The sequence below is a fragment of the Netta rufina genome (assembly GCF_964035555.1).
Source record: "Netta rufina genome assembly, chromosome: 3".
NCBI lineage: Eukaryota > Metazoa > Chordata > Aves > Anseriformes > Anatidae > Netta > Netta rufina.
The window spans coordinates 63,334,756-63,356,824 of NC_140125.1; the positions used below are offsets into that span (position 1 = coordinate 63,334,756).

The following is a 22,069-nucleotide window of genomic DNA, read 5'->3' on the forward strand; positions in this document are numbered from 1 at the left end:
TGCTGGAAGACTTCCTGACATGGGCTGTGCAGCAGCTCTCCCCACATTTATCCACATCTTGCGAAACAAGAGCTGGCACGTACCCAGCAGTGGATTCACTGCAACTCTGTAAATCCACCTTCTAGGTTATCCCATAAGGTCCTTACAGCTTGGCCATCTTTTAAAACAACAAAACCCACAAAGCTTGCAGATTCAACACAAAGAATTAAGTTAAAAATTGACGCCATAATGCTACACGTTACAATAGGAGATTTCGATAAAATAAGGCATCTAACTACAGACTTTCCAAAGTCAAAATAAAGACATTTTAATTGTCTCCACAGCTAGTTAAGAATAATGGACTCCTAATCCTAATACACTAAACTCCTAATATCAAATAAGATAAAGAGGAAATAAATGAGGTAGTGGTGACAAAATCTCAAGTATATCCAAGTACAAATCCTATAAAAATTCAAGAGATTCACTTGATCTATGGAAATAGAAGGAACAACTAAGGAAGATGGGGGCACTGTGGAAAGCTAGCCGATTTGTTTGTCCTACTGAAAAACAAAAACCTAGTCAGAAACTATTTTTTTTTTTAAGTTACCTAAATGAAATGCCTGCAGAAATAGAGGTACTAAAAGAAAAGCTCTGGGGATGATTTCTGGGAATAATTATTTGATAATCAAAGTGAAATAAACCACCAAACCCAGATTTAATATATCCAAGATTCTTAAATCCACGTTTCTTAATAGGTAGGGTCTGAATTGCTAGTAACAAATAGGCAAATAAATATAAATCTTTAACATCTAAATAGGCTAATTTCTGCAAACTTCTTGGAGTCCTGCCCTTTAGCTCAGCATCATTCAGCATGCCCACCTTGGCCATGTGTGGCTGCACTACTTACGGGGTTGCGCATCCCTTGCACTCACACTGTGGCTGCATCTGCTTCTCTTTTGATCATCTTAATGAAAGAGCACTTAAAAAGGAGTGAGGGGACAGGAGAGGCACCACACTGACATAATCGATTCAGACTGCCAAAAGGCTTCTGCTACAGTCTCCCACAGTAATATACTTAAAAAAAAAATAATAATAAAACTAGGCAGTAAGTACTTTTATGTGGAAAAGGCTACTTACTATTATGGATCAAGCCTTGATTAAGGGACTGGAAAGGCAGAATAAACGGTCAGTTTTCATCTTGGCAAAGGCCAAGGAACTATGCAATTTCTGTAACAGACTGTTTAGTATATTTATTAGTGACGTGAAAGAGTCATGGACAGAGAAAGTCTGCTGATGAAGCAAGTTACAGAGCAAAGGCAGGCAACTTTAGCTAGATTGCAAAGTTCATCACGTTGAGAGGAGGCTGATACCATATTTACAATCACCCATACCACCTTAACATTACTTTCCTCTGCAGTGAAAGATAGGTGCTCCTGCACATATGACTTAGGGAATTAAATTAGCATTAATTAAGGAATGTATTTTAATGTGTGTGAACCTGGCAACTAGAACTGTCATTTCCAAACACTCAAAGGCTCAATTCTGAAGCCCAATGAACTTTCTTTTCATGTAAGGTTTTGTCATTTATTTGTCTTTGGTCTATTTTTAATACATTAAAATAAGTAAAATAAAAACTGATGTCCTGCACAACTATTCTAAATCATTCGAGCAGAGCTGGAAATCAAATTCTTCAGCAATTTTAACACAGGGTGTTACTGCTGAAAAGACCACAACAAAATATTGGCAAGAAAGCTGTGATGGGCTGGTCTCATCTGGCTGTTGTCTCTCCCACTCTGCCCTTCATTTGTCAGAGCAGCTGCTCCAACAGATTCCTGGTTTTCCCAGTGCCCTGCATGCTGCACCAGTGGTGGCATGACCCTGTGGCACTGCCAGACTTGGGCAGCCAACACTTCCAAGCAGAACAACCAGACCTTTCTGCAGGTTGGCCAAAGTCAGGGAGAACTCTGCAGTAAGGAAAAGGCACTTACAGATTGCAGGGAGGTGACGCAATCATGTACCAAGAAGCTGATGGATTATGGATGCAAAAGTTTGTCAGACAACAAATTGTAAACCACTCTAAAGAAAAGCATAAGGTATCCTAAATAAATTAGTTGGCAGCAATATATTTTTGATAATGCAGTGAAAAACAGAGATTGATCAGGTGATCTGTATTTCATTTCTCAGAAGAAAAGAGGAAGGAGTAATTGAATTATGCCAAATGAGGGAGAATTCAAACCCAATAAATACTTAATCACAAGACACATCATTAGATGGGAGCTCATTGACACTGCCTTGGTGTGAAAGAGTACTGAACACGGGGACGTATAATAAAATCATCTAGGAGGCTGACAGTGCCTCTTTAAGAAAAAAAATCAGTAAAGAACAAAAATCAATTGTCTACGTGGATCACGGACATGTGTATTATGACAATTCCCACCTTCCTACTAAAGATGCTCCAGGGGAAGGCATCACAAATGTGCACTGCCAGACCAGTCTAAGTGATTTATTTTTCTTCCTGTTTCCCCACATCACTCGAATGATTTATTCAAAATACTTTATTAATCAATCATGCCCAACCACAGAAATGCCTGAACTACAATCTACAAACCATTTAGGTATAAGTTCAAGCAGGACTATGCAGACCACAACCCCAAAGAGAAGCACAAGAAGCACAAAGAATTTGTTGCTTAGATGCGGGTGTGAGGCACACGCAGCCACCATCTACACAGGCACAAGTGCCACTGGCAGCGTGCAGAAAATCCCATATGTTATGAAGATACCTACCACCCAAAATAATGTAGGAAGGCTGTCAGGATCTCTGCTGAATGCTTCCCTCTCACTTCTGAAACTGCATGAAAGGTGTAAGACTTCGCTCCTTTGTTCACTATGAAGTCCCACCACACATTACTTAAATAAGTTTATGAACTCCTCCTCTTTTACAGAAATTCTTCAGGTAATAAGAAGACTTCATTCAGCACTCCCAAGTAATTAAGAAACACAGCTGAAGCATTTTCCTGGCTGTGACACAAGAAAGGACTCTCCAACAGCAACTACCAATGCTGTAATATTGAGTTTGCACTCTAGAAGGCATCTCCACAAAGCTGGCCTGTTGTCCTGGTGTACTATCCTGCTCAAAAATTAGTACCCTTACCTCTGAGGCTGCTTTCTCTGTAAGGGAAACCACTGCTCTGCTGTCAGTGCTCTGCCTCACTCCAGAAGTGCCCCATCTCCTCCTGTCCCCCATCTCCCCATTTCTTTTCTTCCTTTACTTCTGACTTTAACAGCCAGCAACTCCCCTAACCCACTGCCCCCTTGGTTTTGTTTTGCTTTTTAAGAGGCCTATATCCTTCCAGTACACACTGCGTGTACTTCTCCTTTTGCCCATCTTTAGCACCTTTTTTCCCACGATTCCCAAATTAAGAGGCGAGGCGTGCTTCCCATGGAGCGCCAAGACGGGAGTGGGAATGCAGGGGGAAGATGGCAGCTTGGGCCATGCTAGGAAAGGGAGGGCTGCCAGCCCGAGGATTAGGGACAAGAAACCTCCTGAGATGCCTCTGCTGACACACAGCACTGCCTTCAGCTCCCAGGCTGAGACCTCTGGTCCAGTTTCTGGGCACCCCCAGTCTCCACAGAAACATAAACCAGAGGCAGCTCAGCTACTAAAACCCCATGTGGTATGACCTAGGCTCGCTTCTTCCCAGGCTCCTGAGGTACAGTCACATTTGAGGTCCCCACCCCAGCACCACAAGATGTCTGACACCGCCAGATCCGGCTGCTGGCCTGTGCGTGGGCCAAGGCAGGGGCCCAGGACACAGCACCATGTTCCTTCTCCTTGCAGCCAAAGCGTGTGTAGAAGGGGATGCCTTGGGGGAGAAGACACAGGCCCCAACAGGCCATCTCCAAGGCCCTCTTCCCACCACACACGTTGCCATTTTATATTTCCAAACCAAGTGACAAACTGTAAGTCACTCAAAATCCCTACACAGCAGATAGAGATGAAGAGTCAAAAGCAAGCAAGACCATGCTTAAAGGTTATTGCAGCAAATTTACAACAAAGATGAACACAGAAAGATACAATCAAAGCCAAGAAAGCATTTGACAGACAGATACTTTTACAGATTTTTGGTCTAATACAGCCAGTTTGTAAGCATCTTGTATACTATCAGTATTTCCAGACACTTCCACTTCAAGGCCTTTTAAAAATATGTTTTTTACTTAAAATGGTTAACCTACGTGTGACATGCTCTCTAAAAAGTCCAAGAAGCTGAGGGCTGGGTGATGAGCAACTTGTAGAAATATATCTTTCTTATAAGCACTAAGAAAAAATGATTGAATTCTTCATAAAAATTGCTGTATTATTATTACAGAAAGAGAGCATCTTTTCATTTACTGTCCTGAATTATGAATTTTATTATGTGGGGCACAAGTGAAAGAGCAATTATGACTAAATGCTAACTGCACAGGACAAAAAATTAGTTACTTCCAGTCCCTGGCTGACAACGAGTGATTTAGCTGCTATCAGGATGACAGCCCATCTCTTCTTTCATCTATATCTGCGAAGATTTATGTAACATGAATTATTAAGGTGTTAATTAACAAATGTACAGTAAAGGAGGGTGCTTTTTTTTTTTTTTCCTTCCTCCAAGACATCATTTTTACTGCAAGCAATCTTGCATGTCCTTTTGGACTATATTTTATCTTCGCCAGAAAAAGCCTGCTAGAAGACCAGCGCAACGTTCTTCAGTGTGCTTTGATTTTCCAAGTAGATGATACTCAAGGCAGGATTATAAGCTACTTGTATGGATAGAGAGCTTTTTTAGGTAATACAGTTAACTGCAAAGTACTGCAGAAAGAAATCCTTCATTATAAATGAACAATGACCTTAATTCAGGTCTGATTTAAGGTAAGATGCAGTCTCTAGGAAGACTAACTGATATAGCTGGGAAGAACAAGGAATAGAGCATGCAAATTTTCAAGTCTGAAGAACAGCTTTGACGTCTCAAAATTTGGCTATTTTTCAAACATATCAGCATAATAAAAGCTATTAACGCTTCCTATATACCCAGTCTTACCTCCATCTTCAGACCATAAGCAAGAGAAACATATAAATCAGTATACACGAATGTAATTTCAGTTATTGCTTGGACATCCTGTGTATTTTATCCAGGACTTTAATCCGTACTGAATAAGAACTGAGAATAAATAAATAAAAAATGATCACTTGTACTGGGAAACCAACCCTGAAGACTTGCATGCAAATTTGGGTGAGAGGAGGAAAGGAGAATAAATAAAACTTCAGCAGTAACACAAAATTGAGTGTATATGGCAACAGTACCACAGAAAAAAAGATGGAAAGGGGAAAACTTTTAGAGCACATATGCCCATAACAGATTATGGGAAACACATTTTAACTCATCTCTGCTGTCAAGTTCCGTAACACGTAGACACCCAACAACAAAGTGTCTTATATATACTTTTACCACCTGATTTCCTATGAGAAATAAAATTTAGGAGTGGTAGGAGTTATTATTCCATTTACCCAGTTACTCCAAGTCTGTTAGCTGGATCTGCCTGTTCCAGCACAAGTAACGCACTGCCCCTGGGGTCGACTCACTTTGGAGGAATTCCACTTCTTTGGAATGCTGGGCTGCAACCTTAACACTCCTCTGGATATGTTTTAAATACACAGGCCAGTGGCAATGGCATTACTTTGATATTGCCTACAATTCTACATTTTTTTGGCTAACATATTTGATTTCACACTCAGAATATCACTTTAATTTTTCACATCCAGCACTTGCACAGGAAGACTCATCTGTGATTTGACATAAAATGTGCAGAAAAAAATAACTCTAGGTTTGCTATATGAGCACACACTTATTTTCTTGAACCAGTAAAAGAACATCTACAAGACAAAAATTAGTTTAAATGCTTCAAAATTAAGTTTTAATTGTTCTTTCAGATAAATTCTTTACCTATTTGAAAATTAAATATGCCATTCTCTTCTTTGAAGCTACTTCCAACACCACCTTGTTATTATGGCCAGGAAAACTTACTATTAGAAAGCAAACAGTCACTTCATTTGAACATAAATCACTCAGGGCAATGATAGAAAGCAATTATCGTATTTGAAATTTGAAAATGAGAAGGAAGAAAAGGAGAATCACTTTCCTCGGGACCAGAATATAGGAAGAGACAAGCAAGGGAATTCACGTTCATAAAGATATTCTGAAGATGCCCAGCCTAAAGATGTCTGAATGAGGAAAGAGGGTGCAAAATCACATACTAGGGAGCTTGAGTGAGTTGCAAAATTCCTTCTTATCCAACTTTCTCAAGCTTGCATACATGGCACAAACAGATGTTCTGCAATTGTCCCAATATCCCAGCCAGTTCTGTAGATCCAAGTTCGTCTCAGTTTTCAATGCAGTTAAAACAATGTTTTTTCTCCTCAATACAGCTTATCATTTCTCCATTTACCAGTTTTAAATATAATCCACTTTTGAATAAGTTTGTCAGTAGTGTCTTATATAAAAGGCTCGTATGCATCTTCTACAGAACCTCAGAACTCACATTGCTGGTTTTGTTTTTAAAGTACAGAAAGCTTGTGGCTACCAGTAAAAAGGCTGCTGTGAAATAGTAAATACCAGTAAGTATTTTAAATGAATCATTTAAAAATGAGGATGAAGAGAAAAGCATTACAGAATTAATAACTTGAAGGTGTCTCCAGTCTACTTCGTTCTCCAGCTCATCCTTTCTCACTGCTAATACATTCCCTAACTCCTGCATCTTTGCAGGCCTCCTTGGCAATTAAATTCAGGATGAAGATTTGTCAAACGAACATACAAAGCACCTGCTAACTTCACTTCTCCTCCTGTTTTAGAGCTTCACAAACCCTCACAATCTAACAACAAACAAACAAACAAAAAGGATTAAGTTGTTTCCTCTCTCTCCCACTTTAAGTTTAAAACAAAACAAAACAACTTTGTGATCCTGGAGCTATTGCAGCAGAAGGATTAACTCTAAGTGGTCATTACATTCTTGCCCTTCTGTCATGTTCATCTCTGGTTTTCTAACCCAAGTCAAGGCTTTTTCTGCTTCTCATGCCACCCTGCCAGCAAGGAGGCTGGGGGTGCACCAGGAGCTGGGAGGGGACACAAGCTGGCCAAAGGGATGTCCCACACCAGGTGGCATCATGCTGAACACCAACTCTAGGAGCACTGCTCAGGGATGGGATGGGCATCAGTAGGTGCATGGTGGTGAACAACTGCACTGTGCATTGCTTGTTTTAGATACATAGATTATTATCATTATTATTTTCCCTTCCTCTTCTGCCCATAAAGCTGTCTTTATCTCAACCCATGACTTTTACCTGTTTTTCTCTCCCATCCCACTGGTTGGTGAGAGTGAGCAAACAGTTGTGTGGTGCTGAGCTACCTGCTGGTTTAAACCATGGCACTAACACAAAAATCCTCTATGCATGCACTTTATGCCTTGCAAAAAAGTTTATACCGTTTCAAATCTAGTGAAACAAAGCAATAATTAAGGCAGAGCTATCACAGAGATATATTTTCTGCATTAAACAAAAGTACATAATTGGATTGTACTATTTACATACCTCATAAAAAAATGCAGCAAGAAAAGGACTCTGCGAAGTTTACGTCTATACTATCTTTATGTTGTGGATTTTTCTGTATTAAATTTCGCTTGAAGGAACGATCAGTTTCATAACACAGCTTTCAGTGACAAAATGAAACATTTGGACCAAACACTACACAAAATCCTTTGGGAAAAGAACAATTCTCAGTTTACACAATGAAAAGCAACAGAACAATGTCTAACTTCCATACTAGATCCTTAAAAGAAAGGCTTTTCTACAATGGTTAGGGCTCGTTCCTGATCCTTAAGCTTGTCACGTAAACTTCCTTGAGGTATTTAAGTGGTTTTTTAAGTAATTCATCCCATGTCTCTGAAGCCTGGCATAGCCTGTACCTATTTATTTTTATTCAAATGATAGCATTTTACAAGAGTAAAGCACTGGGCACTCATCTTGCCACAGACTGGACACAGGTCTGCCTCTTGCCTACACAGGCTCTATCAAACCACAAAAATTCACCAGCCAAATAACATCATAGAGCCTTAATTTTATCTCCAAAAAAGGCAAGATACTATCTTCAGAAGACATTTGGAAAATTCCTCTATAGCATATGTCTCTGAATATTACAAAGAGAAACAAGAGGTATAGGAAAACATGAAAAACGTTTTAAGAATCTTAATGTAAAATAGATACTAAAATAAAAAACAGAAATTATCAGTGTGTGAAAAAACATTCATCATATCCTATTATAAGAATGATTAAAGAATGAAAATGCCCAGTTTTAATCATTTAGTTTTCATGATATAATTCAAATAACTGAAGCTTAATACTTCTGCTGCTATTTATGATCTATCTCAACTTGATGAAAGTATTTGCATGTCTTACCATTTTCTCTTCTAAAACCAAAAATCAATCTAATTTAACCTGATACACAATTCATCTTCCAAAACATTTTTCTTAACACTCAAGTAATGGGTGGAGACTTACTGAAGGGAGCGGTGTGCAGAACTGTACAGCACAAACATCTTGGGCAGTGAGGTTTGACCATTTCTGCTTCTCTTCTTGAACGAGAGTGGGAGTTCTTTCTGAATCAGAACTGTGTACGGCTCATTGTCATGATAAATTAAGAAGCAATAAATATTATTAATCTATTAGTTGAGAAGGGTTAATCATGCCCATAATGAATTTTCCCTTCTGGAAGGGAAAGTAGTTCAGAGCTTTCACTAGGGGACATCCAATTCACTTCTGAGTTTCTGTTCTGCTCTGCTCCCCAGATCCACTGATCTCCTACATTGGAGTATCTAACTTCCAGAAGAATTTTGCACTCCTTAATAAAAAGATTAAAAATCTGAGTATGCGAGATTTGATGCATTAAGATTCAGCAAGTAAGTGGAGGCAACGATTTAATATGCAGACTTGAGGGGGAAAAACCCAATCAAGTTCACTATGCTGTTGCACTCTCCTCATTCCAGTTTTCTCTCCCCTATAATTAGAGGTATACACATTATATTTCATTTATAAACCATTGATAAGTATTTGCCCACAGTGCAATCCTTCAATATTTTGTGGAAAAAAAGACTATTTTTAAGTATGAAAATATCCAAAGATTATAGCTTTGAAAATATTTAGTAGTTATAAGGGGGAAAAATGCCATCTGCTGGGTACAGCTGAGGACTGAGATTTTTTTAAATTTCCTTACTATTATACCATGCTTCCCTAAGTGAGTCTTCTCTTCACTTTGGACTTTACTTTTCCCCATCTTAAAAACTGATACAAGTAACTTTAGTTCTTCTGGGAGAATGTGAGAGCTGCCTTGGTAAAACTATGCACCACCTGAGACTTCTGAGTGTCTTGTCTCAGAGAGCAGGAGGTCTGTCAGCAAGAGGCACGATGACTACCATACGAATGAGGATGCTTTTAATCTTTACATTAGAAATATCTTTACAGTACCCAGTACTTCACATGCTTTTACATCTCCATGTATCTAAATTTTATGGTTAGATAATTAAATTGATCTAGCTTATAGAAAGCAGAGCAGCATAACTCCATCTGTTTCGCTGTGAAGTTATATATAACTTTTTTTTTTTTTTACCACTCAAAAACCAGTGATGGAACACTGGTTGCCAGAATACAGGTGCAGAACAGGGTGGTTATCTGGCCTAAAACAATGAAACCATGGCCTTGAAAACCATACTGCATAAGAAGGAAAAATAACCATAATAAGTCAAGAATGTCCAGTAAAGAAATATATGAAAAGAGCCAGGAACTGGAAAGAGCAAAGTCCATTAACAAAATGGATTATTATTTTTTTTTAATTGTCAAAAACTGTGAGGAAAGGAGGACAGTTTCCTCCTCATGGGTACATATGGGAAAGAGAAGTTTTGTTTTGATTCTTAACAGCCAAGGGAGTTCTCTTACTTTTTTGTTTGTGTTTTTATTTCACAACACAAAGAAGCAGCTGTCACCTGTTTGTGTACACGCACACATACACACGCAGAGGCACGTATGTTTATAAATAAAAAAACATGATTCATTGCATGTGAAGCTGAAGCAACTTACAACATTGGAAATTTGGGCTTCAAAACTAAAATTAAAGTTTATTTCTCACATATACAACGATGCTGAAAATGAAGTAGGTCCTGTGAGGGAACACATCTTCCATGCATATAAGATAAAAGCATTGATGTTGATTTCAAAACGGAATTCAGTACGAAGCCATGCTTGTACTTCACAATTGCTGTCAGAAGACCGCTTGGTAAAAAGCAAACAAGCATAAAAAGTATGAAAATAAGGAATTTTGGCCTTTATGAGATCCTCTAGGAGGATGACATGCTTTTAACCATTGTCAGATGGAACCAAATCTCTACCGAAAAGCTCTGACTTCTTGCAAAGCACCAGGCATCCCCTGTCAAAGCGCACAACGCGCACCAGCTCCACACCCAGCTGTTACTGTTCTTTTCCATACTGCTTCGATAAATAACAAGACGGGTCCTTCATTACCACTGAATCATCAGGCCTCGATTATGCAAATGGATCTCCCACAGACGGATACGTGTACCTCTAGTCCCGCTGCCTTTAATGCATTTCTCCGACAGGATAAGCATCTTCTCCCACTAAAAAACCTACAAGCTGGCCATTTGCCAAAAAGATGGCATGTGTGAATTACCAAACCTATGGCAGATCCTAAGTCATTACAGTAACTGATATTAAAAATACCATTTATTTCCTCAGAATGCAAACGTCCCTTAAAATGCTAATTTTAACAAACTCATAACAGACTGATTATTTTTTTCGTAATCAATCATCCCAACTTGAATCCCTACAAAACGAGAGGCACTGTATAATTATGCAAAAAAATAATTACGTAGGTTTCTTCTGCAGCGTCTCTGAGGTTTTAAGATAAGCGGATGTACCGAGAGTTTTTCTTGGCTATCAAGCAGAGAAGGTGAAAACGCTGATAATCTGCCACTGTTCTAGAACAGCACTGTTGCATGCACACCGTATTGATAACACCAGCATGGCAGAAATGCAAACAACCTGTATCAGGGTCATTTATTTTGTTGACGTGTTTTGCTGACTCCAAAGTACTTGTGCATGCAGTCAAGACACGAAATCCTGGGTTCTATTTCCTAAACCAATTTCAAAATGTTTTTGATGGTATCAAAGCAAACTGAATTGTACTCCTGGAGTTATGACTGTCATGTATTATCTATAATATATTCATTATTTAGTACTTGTATCGGGTCTTTTATGATTTGTGAGTTTGGTATTATCAGAAAATTAAATAATAAAATGTTTGGAGTAAGACGGATGAAGAGTACAAAAAACACATGCAATATCTTTTGCTGTCTGGTCTGTTTGTCCAATGATAACCTTCTTTTTCCTCTTAGTTTGCTTTATTTTTCTTTGAAATACACCAAAGCATGCAAGGAAGTCATCTGAGCTAAGATTTTTCCTTATATAAATGTTTCTTTAGTTTTGCATACCATGGAAAAAACACTTAAAATTTCTTACCTTAGAGATCTGTAATAATTCTATGCTAATACTCTTTTCCATGAGTGTTTCTAAATGTGCCGATTTGTAAACTCAAGAAAACACAATAAAAATCTCTAATTAAGCAAAACAAACAAACAAAAACAATTGAACACTAATACTTTAGGTAATTCATGAAGGGAAAAATATTCTGAAATAAGTTCTCATTTATGGCATCCTCACAAAATATAGCAAGAACTCCTTGTCTGTAGATCACAAAGTTACTACATGCAAAAATGCAATTCAGAGAAGCTCATACCAGCTTATAAAATCCAGAATAAAAACACACTTTGAACGGTATGTTCAAAAAACTAACTCCTATAACTGAAAAAGTAATTTTATATTAGGGCAAAAGAAAAATATGTTCACAAATGAACTCCAGTAAGTCTGACATAACTGCATCTATTGCTCAAACTCTAGCAGAAGGAAGATGAGCATTTCCCCCATCTAAATTAGACAGTCTTTACATTTTGCATCTGGCAAACCCTTACAGCCTCTAACAAAGAACCATGTCAAATTCCTCCTTATGCAAAACATTATTTTACTATGCAACTTAAGTAATCTCTAAAAGGCCAATCTCACAACTAGTAAATTCAATGCAGGTACAGTACGCCTTCTGAAAAATCTCTATAATACTGTAAAGAAAGCATGAAGAAAGAAAAACAACGTTTTAAAGTGTTTGGTAGTTAGATGTGTAACAGTTCCCTATCATTTGCAAAACGTTTAACATATGAACTGCAGATAATCACAGAATAATTCTGACTCAAAGGCCCTCTGCAGGTCACCTGCCTTGTGCTCAAGACTGGGTCCACTTCCAAGCTGAATCAGGCTGTTCACAACCGTATCCAGTCAACCTCTGGGTATCTCCAAAGATGAAGCCTCCACAACTTGCCAACCTACTGCAGGGTTTGACCTTTCTCACCTAATTTCTCCCCCTGTTCTTCTACAATTTATCTTCCTTTTCATTCTTTCAACATATATCTCAGTGCCGCCTGGCTCCATCTGATCTATAACCTGCTGTTGGGTAGTAGGAAACAGCAACAAAGCATTACCTGTCTTCCTCTTCTCCGGACTGAACAAACCCAGTTCTCTCCGACTCTCTTTGTAGGTTGTTCTCCAGTGCCCTCACTGCCTTGGTGGCCCTCCGCTGGGCTTGCTCCAGCCCATCAGTGTTTTTGTCAGAGTGGGGGACCCAGAACTGCTCACAAATGCTGAATAGAGGCAAAGATCTCTTCCTTCCACGTGTGGTCCAGTTATCAGCTGGCCATCTTTGCCACAAGAGCAAACTGCTGACTAATTTCAAAACTTTGACCTTCAGGCCCCTGAGTTTGTTTTCTACAAAAGCCTCTCCCTGGCAAGGCAATCTCCAGGCTGACTGTTCCCATCAGCTGCCCCAGGTGAAACGCGCTGCATTTAGCATTTACCTACTTGAATTTCATGAGTCTTCAGGAAGTTCAGCTCATTTCTCCAGCCTCCTGAGGTCCTTCTGAACAGCAGCCCTGTCCTCTGCCCTGTCAGCCACTCCCCCCAGCTCAGTGTCATCCATCAGCACTCTGACAGGGCACTTTATCTCAACAGCCAGGTTGCTAATGAAGCTTTTAATATACTCACCCTCACTGTTGTCTACTGAGGAACACTATTCAGGGCTGGCCTCCCGCTGGACTTCACTGACCATTGCTCTTTGAGATTGACAGTCCAGGCATTTTTCCTCCTTGTAGTCCACCTAATCCAGACCATGCCTCACTAACTGAGCTACAAGGATACTACAGAAGGCTGCTGAAGGCCTTGCTAACGTTAAGCCAGCTTACACTGTTTTTGCCTTGTTTGCAGAGCTATTCTGTTAGTCAAGCAGGGTATGCTCTTGGCAAAATGATGCTGGCTGTTGGCAGTCACTGACTTGTCCTTTTTGTGCATGGACACGGCTTTCAGGAGAATTTGCTCCACAACAGCCATTAAAAATGACAAAATGCAGCCCATCTGCTTGTTGGTTCCATGGATGTACATATCTTTGCTTAAATAGTCCCTAAATTGGACTTCCTCACCTTTGTGTAGTAAGTCATTTCCCTGGGCACTGCCATGAGGTTCAGGAGCCTCACAGGCCTGCCAGCACACCTTACCAGTCAAGACCAAAGCAAAGATGACACCAAATACCTCAGCTCTTTTATCTTTTGCCACTATGTCTTCCACTGCATCAGCAGCACACTATTTTCCTCAGTTGTCTCTTCATCACAGAGGTACCTACAGTTGTCCTTCACTTACCTTCAATTCCAGCTGAGTTTTAGCATTTGTAATTCCTTCCCTCTACATCCAAACACAATTTTTACATTCTCCACAGATGCCTGTTATTGTTTACTTCTTCCATAAACTTTCACAGGTATTTTTGGGGTGAATTTTGAAGAGGCTGTCCCTGAAGATCTGCCAGTTCTCCTGGGCCACTCTGCACTTTAGGGGAACCTGCCATGGGATACTACCTATACGCTTACTGAAAAGCCAAAGCCAGCTATCCTGAAGCCTGAGATTATTTCTCCATTGCCTGCTTTTCTTCCATCTCTTACAGGTGTTTAACTAGGGATGGCATCAGCCTTCAATTTTCTAACCTGTTCTTTCCCATTCACAAGTAGCAAGAAGTCTAAGTGACATGGCTGAATACAAAGTTTAGAATAAAATTCAAACCCAAATGTAAAATAAGACAGAGTACCGAGGATATGTGAGATAAGCAAATTTTAGAGGCATATAGTATTTGGGAGCTTTTCTTGATCTAGTTTACAGATAGAAACAGATCTTAAACAGCACAGATAATTGTTATGATAGCTGATGCAAGCAACTGGAAAGACTGCTTTAAGAAAGCAGCAAGTTCAAGAAAAAGGAACAGGGTATATAAAACACACAAAGCTACATTTACATTCCATTTAGCAAGCGTATAGATAATTTTAGGATGATATGAGGCAAAGCTTTTAAAAATCTGGAGAAATGAGTAGCTAAAGCAGAATAATTATCTGACAGATGGAGATTGCCCCAAGGCTGCCACTTCAACATATAAAAAGATGAGGCTGAGTTCATTTTTGAAATCCAACATTTGAAATTCCAAGAGCATCTTGCATATTAGTTGTGGAAGGTACAACATTATGTTCAGTACGCCAGCGTATAAATACAGGTTAGATTCCAAGACTTACTTTGAAAATTGTTTTTAAAAACTGAAGCCTTACAGAAAGATTTCAAATACCCTCACAGCAGCATAGCATAAATACTTAAGAGTGTAGTAAACCTGAAGTACCTAGGTAAAGTCTAGATGCTTTCGTGGTTTCCATCGCAACACCAAAGGTGACTACTGCACATTTCTACCACAGTAATATTTGTGCTTCCCATACTGCCACCTTTCTTTCTGCACATAGCATTCTCTCTCAGTCAGATTGCACAGCCCTACCCCTAAATTTTATTCAGGCCTAGCAAGACCTGTTGTGGTAACAATAAATGCCTGAAGATAACAGCTAAACAAATTACTCATTTACTTTCATTTGCAACTCTCACATTCCAGAAAAAGCAGGCAACTTTGAAGCACGCACTTGCTTTACCAACAGTACAGCCATAAATGCAGTTAATAGATTCAAACCTGCACTCCTCCTGCTGTCATCCCAGCACTGTGCATCTTTGCATCTATTTGCAACATCTTGTCCTTATTTGTTCGTAATTGCTGAGGGACATCATCTGCATCCTGCTTCATAACTCCACTGTACTCAAAGTAAATGCAACCCTAATCTAGACTGTGATCTCTGGAGGCTAGAGGAATAGGGGATTACTATTTTTTTTTTTTTTTTATCGCCAGGGTACTGTTTGTAAAGCTCCCATTTTCTGATGGATGATAGTCGTAAAAACAAGTTTGTGTTATTTGATAACTGACATTCTGCAAACAGGTAAGATTGAAAAGAGCTCACAGGCCAAAATAACAATTTATGGATCAAATAAAAAAGAGGGAACAGAAATAAGAGGAAACAGAACACAGACCAAACAATCATATCAATTCTGCAGTTCTTAGCTTATTCAGTTAACTTTCACAATTTTTCAGCCAGCCAGCAATTTGTTTCAAAGCAGAACTGTGAGGAAGACTAGCTTGTAAGATGAATAAGCCACCTTGTGACAGGCAACATATATGACAGCAGATCAAGAACATCACAGTTATTTTGAACCAGTTGTAGCTTTTCTTTTTTTCCTTCAGATGCTCATTCTAATTTACAGAACAAAAAGGACAGCCTAACATCTAACACAAAAGGAAAACATTACTTGCCTTCAGTCTCATGATATCTATATCTGGCTCTTGAACTGTAATTGCCAGCGTACCCAAGATTTGAAACCCCTGTTGTCTTCAAATATATTGTACTTCACCTTCCATTATTTATTACTCAACTATGAACAAGTGAAACACAACTTGAAACTTACTTGATTCCCCCAGGTAAATAATATAGTTGCTAACAAAGAGTTAATCACAGAATCATCTAGGTTGGATGTTTCATGTTTCCTTCAGGTTCTTTAATATATACAGAATATATCTATTCTTTTTTATATATACATATATATATATACATGTAAATGTATATATATATAAATATACACATATAAGCCTTTATCAGTATTTCTTCAGCATTTCAAAGATGACTAAAATTCCTGACTCCTTCCCATACCTCAAGGTTCTCTATAAAACTTTTATTATTCTGTGATATGAAATGGTATTGAGTGATTGATCACCTAATTGTTTGACCCAGTAAGATGCTCATTCGAAGCCAATAAAGACCTAACCTTGCTTTTCATTTGATTTCAGCATGTCTGATTCAGATAAAATTTGGAGAAACTGCACAGGCTAATTAAAAATCTGGAAAAGCCAGCACGGACATTTTAAAAATTCTGTCCTTGCAAGCTACCACAAATTTGGCACTGAGTAAACATTTGCAGTCGATATTTGTGACATTTAAATACAGCTCAGAGTTGGTTTGGGCTTTTTAGCATTTTTTATTTTTTTTTAGAAACATTCTTGGAGTCAGACATTTTGGGAAAAAAAATCTCCACCATTTAAAAACAATCTTCTCTGTAAAGCAACTGAGAAATTGCACACAGCAATTAAACATCCCCTATTTTCTCTTCTGACAAGGTCATTTAACTCAAAGGCCATTTGGAAACACGGTTTGTGTGCTGTAATTTTGCTTTCCATGAGCATCATCATAATTTAGAAAAAAAAAGGCAAGGTACTGTTGTTATATGATCAAAGGGCTTTGCTTCAACATTGCTGATGAGAGACAATTATCTTAGTAAACCTGAAGTGATGCAGAAGCGCTGGCAAGTGTCTCTACTTTAAAGCACGCGAAATGTGAGGGCTTTTCAATTCAGCTACGTTGTTTCAGCACAAATACACGTCACCTTACTCTCTCATTTAGCTGATTTAATAGGTTGTTGGTTACTGTGATTGGTTTTGTTTTGTCGTTTTACATGAAGTGTCTATTTGGATGTGATCAGAACAGATTGAGAGACCATACGCTGGACTTCTTGCAAAGACAAGAGAAGAAGAGTTAATGTAAAGCATCGTTCTGATGCTCGGACGGGCTGGTCTATGAGAATACACTGGGGACAATTATCGTGGCTCAGCTGATAAGCTGTAACTCACTAATGTGCAACAGCGCAATTTCTTTCAAATATGTGCACCAAACAGAAGTGTCAGCATTAGGTCACCGAGGTTATGGAGACAATCCCTTTCCTTGGGATGCAATGGTATTTTTTCTTTATTTGTATTCTTTGTTATGCGATCTTCATCTTAATAGTGCAGCTTATTCTAAAAGTACTTCATAGATCATAAGCCCAATCCTCCTTTTTAATTCAATGGCAAAACTCTCTCCTATCAATTGTGAAATAACTGAACCCTAGACAAAAGCAAATTGGTCATTCATCCGGAACTGAACTACATCTGGGGTGAAGCACAGCAGCTATTTTGCGGTTAACATTACTATTACAGACTGATCTATGGATGGAAATGCACAACTGGAAGCACAGGGGAATTTTAGGTAGATGGAAAAATAATCGTACTGACTAAAATCAGGCAGATTCCCCAGAGAACTCCCTCATTCATAGGAAAAATGCACACGATTGTTTACAATTGATCAGGATCTCAATTACATGTGCCACACAAAATACAGGTCTAACGGCTGACAGTGCTCTTGTCTCATGCTACTGAATAAATAATGCCCCTCTATGCTTTTTCACCATTTAAGTGGACAGGAGACTATAAACACAAGGGCAGCGTGGCTGGAGTTGTGTGGTAGAGGTTCAACCTGTATCGTGGCTGTCAGCTCTAAGACCACACACAACAGTAGCTCAGATTTGGATGCCTGCATTTCAGGGTTTAAAGATGAGGCTGTAAATCAGAAGAGAGGACTTGGAAATTGCAGACCATCCCCATTCTCACTGTTTCAAGCTGCTGTCAAGTATATGAGATCGATACTTTGATTTCAGCTCCCCATTTGTCAGTAGAAGATCAATACAAAGTCATAGATTCCTTTCCCATAAATATTATCGCTTTACTGTATCAAAATAACACAATTTTTTTATAATAGTACTTTAAACACATTTGTGCTGCTCTGCTGTCAAATGCATGCCAAATTTCTTCTTGGATTACTGAAGACAAGGAAAACTTTTTGTTTTTACCTGAAGCACTGAAACCAATATCAAATGCTTACTTTTAATCTCAGTGGGGCTGGGGAGAGGTAGAAGCCTAATGCTGTCACGTCAGAATTGCCAGCAGCAAGACATTCAGTTCATCAAAACAATTTTTAGTTTTGTCAGAAATCAACCTAACAGGCTTTCTTCACAGCCAGTTTATTATGGCAGTGCTCAGAACTGCATTTTTCAAGTCTAAAACCAAACCTGCTTCTTTTAAAACTCACATCAACAGCTTCAAAATTGGTATACTTTGGATGTTTCCTCAATTAAATTCATATTTTACCATGGAATTAATCAAAAAATCAAATTAACAAGTGATGTGCTTAAAGCCGTAGTATTTTACTCACTGATTTTGTTTACCTGGGTAGAACCGACTGTTTCATAGGTCATTACTTAACACAAATGCTTTTCTTCCAATGATGGTAAATTATTTTCCACATAGTACTTCATTAACTTCTTTTTGTTGGATGAATGCACCTGCGCTTACGCTACAAACAGCAGTCAACTGTGATATGAGCTGAAGTAAAATTCATTTCAAAGAATTATACTTTCTCTCACGTCAGATTTCTAGGATTATTTTTTCCTTATGTATGTGAGAGGAACATAAACATTAACATATTTACGTATTGCAGTATTTAGAGACCAGTCCAGCTAATCATTTCCACAGTACCAGCATTGCATGGATTTTCACATAGCTGGAGTATGGTAGAAATTTTCTAAATGTTAGCGAGTGTTTCAAATTCTACAAGTGAACACTCATTCTTTAATAGCTTGCTGCTAACAGCCCAGCTTTTTAGAAACAGTTTTGCTGGCTAATATTTTAAAACATTTTCATTTTCTGATCAAATAATTGTCATCTATTATATTAAACGTAGCAGTAGCACTGACATTTTTCTATTTGAAATCAGTGTTGAGTAATCAGAGAGTACTTTTTTTAAGGTGAAATGAAAAATAGGTTTATTTTGCTTCTGAGTTATAGACTACTACTGTAAATTTATAAGCTTTAGCAGAAGTCATAAGAATCCCATAATAAAAATAGCATTCCTGCCAAATACCAGGTCTTTTTTTTAATAGATTTTTTTTCCCTGTTACTTTTCTGTGACTTAAATAAAAGTCAAATGTGAAATAGAAATTTATAATGAGTTGGTTTCTCTGAAGTCAAACTTAAAATATTCCTGTATGTTGTCTAAAATAGCTGTGTTGCTTCTAAGGCCTTAATATTCCACTTTCAAACACAAAAATCAGAATAGATGCTTCTGACCTTATGAAGTGCTTAGAAGTTAGTTGCCAAATATCTTCTGTTGAATAAACTCCATATTTTTAAGATCCTATATATTCACCAAATATGTTCAGTAATATGACATGCCAAAGTGTCTAAAAGTTAGATGGGTCCATTATTAACACTGAAATAAGTAAGCAATACGTCAAATGAACTGTTTAATCATACTGAGGTACCTGTGGCATCAAGAAAAACTAAATATCAGTGTTTCAAACTGCCAGTTGTAATGAGTCCCAGATGTTAAAACATTAAGCAACTTAAAAATCAACTAACTCAGTTCTAAACAAAATCACTTCCAAGTCAAGCTGTAATCCAGTGACTCAGTCTTCCCCCCTGCCCTCGCTGGCATGAAAATTGCCCCTCTTTAATATGTGCAGTGCCTGAATTAGCAAATAGTATGTGGAATTGATGTAATGTAACGTTTTACATGTCTTCTGCTGTCAAAACTTACCATTTCTGAAAAGACTTTAATGGTTTTAGAGACAATACCAAAGAAAACCTATGAAGTAAAAATTCATTTTTTTTTCTTTAAAAAGTTAAGCATCATTTTTCATTATGCAGAATCCTAAAATGGAAGAAAACTTACGTTGGTATTATTTTGCATAAAAGCAAGGGATAGCAGTTACTTTATGTAAGAATTTAAGCTAATATAGCCTGCCTACCTTCAGAAAACATAAAAGGTAATAATGCCAAATCCAAACAGGGCTGTTTTTTTCAGCAATTTTAGGAAACAATTTAAGAATGAGTAGATTTACATTATGAGCATCTGCCATTGTTTTCAGTACAGCACTGATTGCAACAGTTGCTAAGATTTTCAACGAACAGATTCTTCTGAATATAGAGAGGCTTAGCCCCAGAAAACGTCAAGAAATATCAGAGGAGAGATTAACTGCTAAGGGACGTTCACTTGAGCATTATACATTTAAAAAGGGAAGAGATTACATACCCTTCTCCACCAATTCTTGTTATCTTTAGACGAAAATCAACAGAGTTCAGGCTGGGTGGCTTCCATTTCAAAATATCATCACATCGTCCAGGTTTGTATTTCTGAAGCAAATTAAAAAGCAGTTTAATTATGCTTATTGGTTTTCACTGGTTTTAAAAGTAACAATTCAGCGTTTCGGGCTGTATTAGATGTCTCTAATGAATTACAATAGTTAGTGACTGAAACAATGAATTTCATTACCACAGAGGTAGTTGTGCTTCACTACTTTATTTGCTGCCTCCTTTTAAAACTGCTTAGCACGGCAGCCAAGCCATTGTATATAATGCAAAACTGAGAATGGAAATAAAAATTAGCATACTTCATTATCTCTGCCTAATGGAAAATTCCAAATAAAAAAAGAAAATACAACAGCACAGTTTTAATAAATGAGAACTGTGAAAGGACACACACAGAAGACGCATTTAAGATAACCTCAACATTTCTGAGCGATTTTCTGAGCGATGTTTTTGTTATTCACACTGTTGGCTGACACAACGTGAAAAAGCCAGCAGTCACCATACTGCCAGCTCTCAGAAAGGCCCATCACAAACATGTTCTTTCGTATCAAAGGAATGTAAGTTATATAAAGATTAGAGAACACCATGACACAGTGAAACATAAATAAGGGAGCATCTGTTGCTGAAGAGAAAGGGTACACGCTTGTCTGAACCAAAAGTTGCCATACTTATCAGAAAAGAGCAATTTTCTCTTGAATTAGAGTTTTGATTTATCTCGGTCTCTTATCATCTACTTCAGTGTAAGTAAGATGCCATTTCGTTCATCCTCAGCTAACAGTGACAGCCGAGCCAGCTAAACCTTTCCTTCCTGGAATGTCTTTTCATGGCAATGGAGAAAAGTAGAATGAGCATGAACAGGGCAAAAGCAAAAATCAGCTCCTAACACTCTCAGCCACGTTTCTGCTATGCATAACAAAAGTAACCTACTAAAAGCTCTTTTTGGAATCTGAACATGGCTGGCTAGACCGCATCTTCTCATTTTTTTTCTCATTTTTTGACCATGGCTCCAGATTGTTCGAGACTGATGGCTTCAGGCTCTCTGTTGTTGTTCCCATTCAGGCCATTATAAACATGTTCTTAACGCCAGTATTGGAGCATCCTACCCAACTCGCTATTCTCATCACACACAGCTCTGCACTGAATTTCTCCACAACCTTCTCTTTACATCTGAATAAAATTTAAATTATTTATCTTTGTCCTTAGGACAACGTGTAGAAGCTGTTTCTGACACCTCTTCTCTGTGCCTGCTCCCTTTCCATGTCTTTCATTTTATTCTTCCCCCACTATCTCCTAGTTGAAAATTGTCTCTTGGAAAGCAACTTTCCCCTGTGGTCCCTCACATCTGGAAATCTTGCCAGATCAAATCAAACATCCTTATTCCATTAGAGTCAGGAAAATAGTAAGATACAGTGCAATAATAAAGGTGTTGGTTATTTTGTTTTTTTTTAATTACTTTCTTCTCTTCCCACCTTATTTCCCCTTCA

The 22,069-nt window shown here is 38.2% G+C and overlaps 1 protein-coding gene across 2 annotated transcripts in view; it reads right to left on the reverse strand.

The window, feature by feature from the left end:
- RNGTT (RNA guanylyltransferase and 5'-phosphatase) overlaps positions 1 to 22,069 on the reverse strand; it is a 179,383-nt gene that overhangs the window by 39,210 nt on the left and 118,104 nt on the right. For both annotated transcript variants that reach the window (XM_084284969.1, XM_084284970.1), the window contains exon 13: positions 20,530 to 20,630. In XM_084284969.1, coding sequence (XP_084141095.1) covers positions 20,530 to 20,630 — 101 coding nt within the window. The remainder of the gene's footprint in view (positions 1 to 20,529; positions 20,631 to 22,069) is intronic.